The sequence below is a fragment of the Pomacea canaliculata genome, linkage group LG5, assembly GCF_003073045.1.
Source record: "Pomacea canaliculata isolate SZHN2017 linkage group LG5, ASM307304v1, whole genome shotgun sequence".
NCBI lineage: Eukaryota > Metazoa > Mollusca > Gastropoda > Architaenioglossa > Ampullariidae > Pomacea > Pomacea canaliculata.
In genome coordinates this window covers 24,097,871-24,107,723 of record NC_037594.1, presented here as the reverse complement: position 1 = coordinate 24,107,723, position 9,853 = coordinate 24,097,871, and the positions used below count along the sequence as shown (strand labels likewise).

At 42.2% G+C, this 9,853-nt stretch overlaps 1 protein-coding gene across 2 annotated transcripts; it reads right to left on the bottom strand.

Annotated features, from left to right (window-relative positions):
* Positions 1-1,483: 1,483 nt before the first annotated feature.
* On the bottom strand, positions 1,484-5,940 carry LOC112565113 (rho GTPase-activating protein gacN-like). 2 transcript variants are annotated; one of them, XM_025240410.1, is made up of 7 exons: positions 5,248-5,940; positions 4,649-4,734; positions 3,358-3,454; positions 2,863-3,131; positions 2,527-2,765; positions 2,099-2,342; positions 1,484-1,666 (listed from the first exon to the last, which is right to left on the bottom strand). In XM_025240410.1, the coding sequence occupies exons 1-7, from the start codon at positions 5,341-5,343 to the stop codon at positions 1,519-1,521; spliced, it is 1,179 nt and encodes a 392-aa protein (XP_025096195.1). In that variant the 5' UTR covers positions 5,344-5,940; the 3' UTR covers positions 1,484-1,518. The 2 variants fall into 2 exon arrangements, with proteins under 2 accessions (XP_025096195.1, XP_025096196.1); XM_025240411.1 differs by having other exon boundaries at positions 2,099-2,339.
* Positions 5,941-9,853: the final 3,913 nt, after the last annotated feature.

The following is a 9,853-nucleotide window of genomic DNA, read 5'->3' as shown; positions in this document are numbered from 1 at the left end:
GAAGGAACCTATCTCACTTTGAGATCTTTGTGGTAATTCTGCTACTGTATTTCTCCTATGTAATTCTGCCGTTTTTTTCTGTTGCCGCGGGGACATGCACTTTCGTGCCACCTCTACCTTCTGGCGCTGGCGTCGTTTGTCCACCTCAACACTCGATGTGATTTTTCGTACCCCGATGGACCGGTCCGACGCTGAATGTGCCACAAAACCTGCAGGATGTTCTTTGCGACTATTTCCGTTACATTCTTGTACATTCTGCTTTACAATGTTGCCAGCAACCTTGCTGGATTTTTCAGCCTGCCCCAGAAGCTGGTTCGCAGAGACTACGTCTGGACGCCTGTTGACATTGCCGGCTCCGGAAACATGATTCTTGTCACAAATTGGCTGACCTCTAAGAGAATTATCCATTTGTTGACCCTTGCAAGAAGGAGAAGCTCTCGGATGCCCTTGGTGATCGAGCTTTACTGTGTGGTCAGTTAAGAGAAAAGGTGAGCGCTGCACAGAACGCTCCTTGACCCACTGCTCGTCAAGCTTATTAGGATAGGCCTCCGGGCTGGAGATGCTGGACAGAGGATTTCCAGGCCGAGGATCGTTGTTCTTATGCCCTGGCAAGCGAGGACACAATTGTGTTCTTGTCGGGAATGCCAGCAACATCAGCACACTGTTGGGAACTGTTGTTCATCGGTCGTGCTGGATCCGCAGTGCAAACCTTTCCTACACCCGGGCTTAAGCCACCTTTCACAAGTTCACGGTGAGGAGATGGATTTTCTGTTCGTGGGCTGCTTTTAGACATGGGCATCATGGGGCTCCGTTTCCGGGAATCACATCGAACAACAGGACTCTCCAAGGGGATACAGCTGACCTTTGCTTGTAATATTTGTTGCTTCTTGTGGACTTCTTCGCAGCCAAGCACACCTTTCGGCGAGGTAGTAGACCCTTCAGAACCCCGGGCTGCAGCAGCCGAAGGTTTTGATTCCACCTTGTCACAATGGCCTCTCTCACCTTTACTGTTGTCTGCCTGAAGATATGAGACTGACTTTTCAGGTGATCGTTTTTGTCCATCGCTCTCTTTTTGCGGGCTCTTCTTTTCAGCTACATTTTCATGTATCAGTCTATCTTTTGTAGTATGAGGGCTTTCCTCGAGTGCAGGGAATATTTTTGTCGCGTGAAGACTTGTCTCAGGTTTATTTTTTTCACCTGCAATGCAGTTTGGCCACGCTTCTTTCAACTTAGGGTGAAGGGCATTGCTTACATTTAATTTTTCCATCACATTCTTTGTTCTTGCCGATGTAGTGGCGATAGCTGGTTTGGCACTGTGGGATCCACTCTGTTCGTGGGCGTCAGGTTTACACGGCGAACTCAGGGACCTAGGACTGCCACGAGCCCACACACCTTGGTGACCCAACAGGTTGTTCTGTAAAAGTTCTATTTTGGCAAAGTCCAGAAGGAACTTTTGGTGAAATGTCCTCAGAAAAATCGGACCACGCAGACGTCTCCTCGTCGTTGTGGACATCTAAGTCAATTGACCGGAATAGCATTGGACCAAGATTCCAGCAAACTGGGCCCTATCTTCCAGCCGAAAGGAAAGAGATCTTCGTCAAGATTTTTTGTATTTTTTCTAAAATAAGTTATAGTCGGCTTAGTTCTTTGGTCCACCGCACACACTCTGTCGGAAACAAAGGAAAGAAGAGCTAGATAAAGGAGGCGACATAAACGTATTTACAAAAAACTAAAACATACAAAACACATCGAATTTGATGTTAGACTTTTGTGTTTAACTTTGAGAGGTAAACGCGAATTATTTGAGTTTGTTTTCAAAAACTATATATATTTTTCTTGTTGGCAGTACTGAGCTGTGCAAACAAACCGAAACACTCCACGTCAGATAGGAAACTTTTCACCCAAACAAAAATATTCTTAGACATAGAGAAGAAATAAGATAGGTCAAAAAACGAACACTTTTTTCTATTTCTATAAGACAAAGAAGTGAAATGTAAGAATTCTTTCTTTCTGTCCTGCTTTCTCCCCCACCCTTTGTATTTGTTATTTTGTTACATCTCTAGACAACGGGATTCATGGAAAATATTCTTTTTTTTACCTCTTAACGTATTTCTTGTTTTTGCACGTGTTGGACAGCGATTGTCCGCACGACCGGGTGCAGTTGCTAGGAGACCGCTGTTTCTTCCTCGGAACAAAGCTGATGCGAGCGTTGGGCACACTCATGACCTGAGTGTCTGGAACTGAATGGCAACTGTTGGGTCGAAATCCCAAGTCTGCTATGAAGAACAGCAGCAGCTTTTCCGATTCCAGCTGCTTTTCCAGAATCTTTCTCTGCGCCTCTGCTGTTGCGTCAGCACAAGATTACATTTCAAACTCACTCACCTGAGCATCTCTCTTTCTCTCTCACACCTGAGATTGAAATGTGTGTGTGTGCTGGTTGTCTTGTGAGTCTCTCACTCAACAAGTATCACACAAACAAGCACGCAGATATAGAGATAAAGAAAGAAGGAAGAACAAGAAATATACCATTTTTCTTTTTCTTTTTAGCTTTCAGCTTGCTGGACATGTCCTCCAGAAGCCGCAGACTTCCATGGAACATGCGTGACGTCATGACACCAATGGTGGCGGCGTGACATATGAGATGTTCGACTAGCGCCGTCTGGCGGGGCAGGGCTCGTAACTCCTCCTCCGTCATCAGCTTGCTGCGGGACTTCATGCGGATGAGGCTGGGTGTGAGGACCACGGCGAGATTCCGCGCCGTCATCCTGAGGCCACGATTGAACAAAAGATCAGATGATTGATGATTGATGATTGATGATGATGATGATGATGATGAAGAATAATCCACATAAAAAAGTGTACCTATTAACTACTGACATGGCAGCAACGTGTGCCAGCAGCCTCATGAAGTAGCGGAGGCTGGACAGATGGTGAGCCGGGAGGGAGAAGCACAGTCCCTGTACGGCCTCCACCCGCCTGTCGTGATGCGTGATGTTCAGGCAGGCCAGCAGCGGGTCGTGGAACAGACATGGCACCAGAGGCTCTGGTAGCAGGCGGAAGAAGAACTTGACCAGTGACGTCACATCGTGCACGTCACACTCACTGAGGGAGCATCCTTGCTCTACTTGGCTCTGGGGGGTCGCGTAACACAAAGCAGGCTGAGTAGTTTTCAAACACCAAACGAGGCGAAACATTTGTGTAAAAGTGACATATTCTTGTAGCCCGGCTCACGTTCGTTTCATTTATTTATTTATTTATTTAACCATAGGGAATCATTGGAAAGTGTAAAGACTAAAATGAGTCTGCTAGTTGGCCAGTATGCACGATGATGTTCTCTTTGTTACTGACAGCCATTACCTTCAGAACGTTCTGTCTTCGAAGGTCCCCGGATTTTCTGAAAAGGCCTTCACAGTCGATATTCTTTTTAATCACTTTTCCGGCGTCTTCCAGAAAGCTGAAACATTTATCAACTTTGTTCTTTTTTCAAGGCATACGGTTGAGTTTATTTTGTAATGAAATCCTCCTGGGCGGCGGGACACTCAGACAGTTGCCGAGTGAATATTTAAGAAAAAACAAGCAGCAGACAAGTAAATATGAAATATACAAAGCATGTCTAGCTTAAGGATTCACCATGGCACCTGGAGAGAAAGAAAATGTCACACAAGAACCTCATTTAGTCAGCAAACATTCCACGCAAACTCGAAAACAACTCAAGGGACTTAACTCTATGACATGTAAGCTGTGGAGACTTAACAAGAAGTCTGATCTTTCAAATCTGATGGCGAAAAGTAGGCGAAAGACTGTTAGAGTTTGACTTCTTAAATCCACTCCTTCCCTTTTATCTTTTCTCTCCCCTTTTGTGATGCTAACACCCTGTCAGAAGCGACGACTCAACTATATTCCCTAATGCCTTCTGATAACCAAAAGGAGGATGAGGATGACCATAGAAAGACGGAGAGTGAGGTTCAGTCCCAGAACACCAGGACTGTGTGTCTCTGAAGTCAGTCATGAAGATGGTCTGAGGGTGTGAGTGGCTGCTGGGTGCGTGTTGCAAGAGGAGGTAACCCGCTGTCCCGCAGCAGAGACTTCACGTCATCCTAAGAACTCTTCTTTTTGTGAGGAGACATTCGTCCACCTCTTAATCATCACCACCGTCGGAATCGCAGGCAGAAGATCGGCAAAGGAGGGAAAACGTGAGGCGAATGTGATTTATGACATTAAAAAGCACCCTAATTCACTAGAATGCTGAAGAAGTTGGTTGTCCTAAGCATTACACGTAAGCATAACATGTCTTTCAGAAAAAAATGACTGGTAAGAGCAAAATTCTGAATGACTCTAGTAAGCGCAGATTTTTGAAAAATGTTTGCAAATGTGTACAAAAGGAAGAGAGTAATTTAAAATAGTATGTCTTGTAAAAAGAACAGTTTCTTAAGTGACAGCAGGTGGCCAATCTTCTAGACGAATATGCTGAGCAAATGAGTGTTGGAAAGCCCAGCATTTTTCTTACATGAGAGGAAGTCGGTCATGTACATACAATGTCATCTACTCTTTAAGAGACATTTTTTCAATCAAAGCTGAGTCCTTCAAATTCCATTACCGCTGTGAAGTGACACCTCAGTGAAATATTTAAAATTAAAATTATACTTACGCTGGCACGTAGCCACAGTCACCTAGATACAGGCAGGGCAGCTGCTCCAAGGGAACCCCGAAGCGGAATTGAAAATCTAGCTTATCCTGCAAAAAAACAAAACAAAACAACAACCCAGCGTTGTTGAATGTAGGTCATTAATCACTTATAACCAATTAGTGACTAGAGGCAGGCTTACTCGCAATTTTGCAGTTTTTCGCAGAATATTTGGATAATTAGGATGAAATCATGAATGACTCTCAATGGACATGCATTGGTGGATTGCTGTCTGTCTGCCGAGACCAACGCTTAGCCTCTAGTAAAGTCCTCCTCTTTAAGTCTCGGCGAGCCTAAACAATCAATGTGACTAAACCGGAAGCTTTATATACACCAGCCTCGTTTTAGTACTTAACTGGAAAAAAAATCGTCTGCAAGCAGTCCAGTAATACAAGTTCGTGCTGAGACTGCAGGGAGGTATAAAACAAGCGACTCTGATGCCCCTGATGCACTTTCCGCATCCCGATGACACATTACTTTGAGCACAGCAGCAACAGAGCTTACATATCAACACGCAGAACGCAGCAGGCGTAGAGACAAAGTCTCTACACAACAGCAATTACCCGAAGAGGCGAAGAAGAAGACTTTGCTTGAGCAAGAACTCTTCTCCCGCTCGACGGCCGGCCCTGATCTTCCATCCTGCAGCTGCACCAACACATCCGGGGCGGCGTCAAAGGTTACCTGTACGTCATTTACATTATGACGTCAGTCGTAAGGTGTCGCCATTGTTTAATGTTGACGTGGAATTATGACGTCAGTCGTAAGGTGTCGCCATTGTTTGAATTTGACGTGGAATTATGACGTCAGTCGTAAGGTGTCGCCATTGTTTAATGTTGACCTGACGTCATGGAAATGTGTGCTGACGTGTACGTCAGAGTCGCTTGCAGCCTCGTCTGTCAGATGGCGAGAAGCATCTCAAGACGATGTTTACTGCACGATTGTCACAGCTTTTTGCCTCCTACGACGAGCGGACTAGTATCGTCTGCAAACACAATCATGAAGAACGTGTGTCTTGACTCCTTAAAGTGCTTCCTGAGCTCTGCATCCTTCGGTCGTATCAGCAACTTCCCACACTGCATGCTGACACTGAGGAAGCTTCGCGAAACAGTTCATGTCAACCGTTTTTCATTTTTTTCTGGCGTCGCTTATCTCGCGAGCTCCCGAGTTTTGACGTTCAACGTGTTCCGCTGATTTTGTGTCGGCTTCAAGGGATTTGTAAAGGTAAAATACAACTGTTTACAATCTCGTAAAGAATGGGATCAGCTTGAATCTCGTCTATTTTGTGTCTGTTCATGTGGAAAAAGTTGAATGTTTTACAGGATGTTGTGTTTAATTAGAGAAATTACACGGGGCTCTTTCGTTTGCTTCAACTAAGTCTCCAAAGTCCTCCAAAGACGTCAACTGGATCCCAGTGTGAACTGATGCAATGATATGGTTGGACATTGCTCATAGCCATCTTGATTGTTATCACTGAGGTTTGGAGAAGGTAAGGCAGTGAGGGAGAGGAGGTGCCTTGATGTAAAGCTAAGCTGAGGTCTCTACTTCCAGAAGCCTCAGGAAGCAAGAACCTTAATCTCTCCTGTTAAAAGCTTCTAATCCACGATCCATAAAAATCCACAGTGCTGTTTTTCGTTCTTATTTTCCCCAAAGGGGTTTGACATGTTAAAAAAAAAAAGGTTCTTCGTAATCTCTCTTCTGACTGGCCTCAACCAAGCATTGCTACTCATAGGTGTATGAGTGGGTGCATACACGTGCACCCACTCAGCCGTAACTGTCGCTGGAAGATTTTATGCTTGGATGCACTTGATCCCGACTTAGTCGCTACATTTCAGCTTACCTGTGGCAATGATACGTGCAAATCCTCTTCGTACACCAGACTGGCTAATTAACTAATTCATTGATGAACGACCTTTTTCTCATTTCCTTCACTTTTTTTTAATTTCCACTTTAATCAGATTTTTGCAACCAAAAAATATAATTAAGAGGGATATTAAACTATCTCGAAATACATGAAATGTTGACAAAGAGGTCGTGCTTTAAAATTTCTCCCTTTCACAACATTTCATGAAACTGAACAAAACAGGTATACGAGCATGCAGTGGATAATGATGAAGATTATGAAAACTACTACTATCAACATCATCAACAATGAATGAGAGTTGAAACAGTTGCGTGTGAGTTCAGTCCATGTAAATACATTTCTGTATTGATCAGTTTGTCAATGATATCACTCTGTGTGTGTGCGTGCTAGAGAGAAAAACAAAGAAGAGAGAGAGAGAAATAAAGAACGGGAAATTAGTTTGATAAATTCTGTAAGGTCGTGACTAGCTTTTCTCGATGTTTTGTCGGGTGGCCTAGAAATCATTTGCACAGTATGGACGGTTCCCAAGCAATGGCTGTGAAAGCCAAGCAACATGGAGCTAGGAACAAACACGGCATTGATGGTGTCATGTTTGTCCTCAGTCACCTGTCCTTGCATGAACTGAATGGAGATAGATGAGAGGGAGAAAGCAACAGACGATACAGAAAACAAAGGAAGAAGAGAAAATGAGTAGAATTTCGAGCGAATGAAATGCTCGTAATAATTTAAAAAAATCTCAGCGAAATGATTAAATTCTTAAATGGAATTTAAGGTCAGGTTTGCTGGTGCCAAAAATAAAATCACTAAAATCACTGAAAATGTCGCTTTCTTTCATTGTGGGTACCTAGGCCTTTGCACCTGCGATTTCTCAGTGTACATCGACAGAAACGAGCTTTTTACCAACGTGTCTGGTGTAGGTGTACTCATCCTGATTACGTCAGTCAGGCAGCACAGTTACATGACAATGGCCAGGAAAATAAAGTGCGATGATGATTGACTGTAGATTCTGAAAGGGGTTCAATCAATGCCAGAAACTAAAAGTTGCAGTATACAGTTGCACATAAGTACTGTATGTTTTCCTTTTTGTAGACAATTTGATTACAGGCATACACCAAAACAGGTTTTTCTTGAAATTTAATTACAACAGTCTTGAGGAAAGAAGATATCCTAAATGTAATTACTGGACAGTAAGTTAGCGACGACATATTTCTCTCAAAAAAGAAAAAGAAGAAAAGTCTAGCAATGTATGTTCTCGATTTGCAGTATATGTTCATCTCCGTTTCGTAAATTCACAAACAGTTGATGTTCTGTTTATCGCCTTAGACAATATTACAACGACTTGATGGGAGTCTGAGTTTATTTCGGTTGTAATAAAATTAACAGGAAGAGGCAGAAAGATTTAAGGGTGGCTTGAAAAACTGGACAGTGTCATAATAAAACTTCTAGCTGCTCTCTTGCAACTCTTCTTCTCTCCGCTATTTTTTCAATACAAAAAAACACAATTATAGTAAACAAAAATACACTTAATTTGTGTCATGACCGTATTTACCCTTGCCACTATAAATCAAGGCAAAAACAAAGATAAAAATAACAATCCTGTTAGAGAAAGCAAAATTTTAAAAAGCAAATGAAAATGTGCGGGTTTTTTCTTTATCTTTGAAAACTTTTTACTTCAGTTATATGTATAGAAGTTTTTTCTTAGTTTATTGTTGTTTTAAAAGTTTTGTTAAAATTGATGATAATTTTGCAAAATTTAAAGTAACAAAGTTGTAAAGATTTACTTAAGACGAAATAAAATAGAAATAATAAGCATCAACTCGACAATGTCTGCTTTACAAATTTTTTCCCCAGCAAACATTCATTACGACGAAAGTGGGGAGAACATAGAAGTATTAACAGAGAAGCACAAACCTGACTACCTGACACTTCAACAGGAAATATAAAAACGTCCTCAAAACAAAGAAAGAAAGAAAATCTTGTAGCGGCCATGTTTTTTTTTTTTTTTTTTTTTTTTTTTTTTTTTTTTCTTTTGCAGAATGACAGGGTCGTTCAGATTTGCTTTCTGGGTTATCGACAGTTATTTCCCAGATCGAAGCTACCCGAGACTGCCCCACCTTCCTGCAGCGGATGCTGGCGATGGGCAAATATGAAGGGCGTTGTGCCTTTTGGCTTCTTCTCCAAGCGATCTTTATATTCGTGCCGTATCGTTGCCACGGGCGGGCAAAGGAGAAGAACATTGTTGACGAGGCAGGCTTCGTGTCTTTTCATGTTACTGAGGGTTATGTCGGAAATGCAGCAAGTGGAAGCTTGATATTTTGTTATGTTGTTTTTTTTTGGTGTTTCAAAACACATTCAAATAATGAAATTCTTCCCTCGTGTATGATGCAGAAAAGATTTAAATGGCGAGCTGTATTTTTGCACTCCTGTGGGGCAGTTTGCTATGTTGATTGCCTGCCTGCTTGCCTTCCTTCTTCTACCTGCTTGGCCTGCCTGCCTAACTGCCTACCTGCCTCTCTGCCTGCCTGCCACTCACCTGTCTATTTTTTCAAGTCCATGTAGTTCCGTGTTTCGTCTTTGTTCTTCAAAATTAAATAATTATGTTTGTGAGGAGAAGAACTTCTAAAAATCAAGTTTCCGGCTTGCATCATGTTTGAGTTTTGAAAACGACTAAGTTTCCAATGCCCTAATTTCTTAGTCTCTATTTTTAAAATTTAGAGGCAATGATGACGATACGAAACCAGATGATAGAGGCGAAAGCAAAGCTTTAAGCACCCAACATTACAGTAATTGCTTCCTTTACCAGTGAGCTGCCTTCGGGATAGAGCAAAAAAAAAAAAAAAAAGAAAAGAAAAGAAAAAAGAAAGAAACTAAAACCAGCATCTGCGCATGTAATCTGACGCAGATGCACTTTTCTGAGGGTTCGGAGATGTTTGATATTTACATGTTCTTTTACTCAGCTACGACGTTGATTAAATGGAATGATAGTTTATTTGTCCTTTTTCTATTACCAGTTAGGACGGTCTCTGTCTGTCTGTCATCTGAACACGTAACAGGACAGCACTGACATAAAAGAAGACATCTCTGTCAGTCGTTATATCAAGGCCTTACAAGCTCTCCAGGACTGTTGTACAAAGGCTTCTCAATGCCCCTTTGGCATTAAGACCACTAAAAGATGCCATTTTTTTAATAAGATCAAAGATAACAGTTACCTGTAAGTAAACATCCAAGCATGGAAAATAAACTAAATGCCAGTATCAGTAATCCTGTCTTTCCTTGAGATAAGCTACATTAAGCAGGGTTAGGCTTTG

Coding starts and splice junctions, on each gene's coding strand:
- LOC112565113 (XM_025240410.1), bottom strand. CDS start 5,343: ATGTGTTGGTGCAGCTGCAGGATGGAAGATCAGGGCCGGCCGTCGAGC. Junction 2,766..2,862: donor GCCATGTCAGTAGTTAATAG/GTACACTTTTTT, acceptor TCGTGGCCTCAG/GATGACGGCGCGGAATCTCG. Junction 2,343..2,526: donor TAAAAAGAAAAAGAAAAATG/GTATATTTCTTG, acceptor CTGACGCAACAG/CAGAGGCGCAGAGAAAGATT.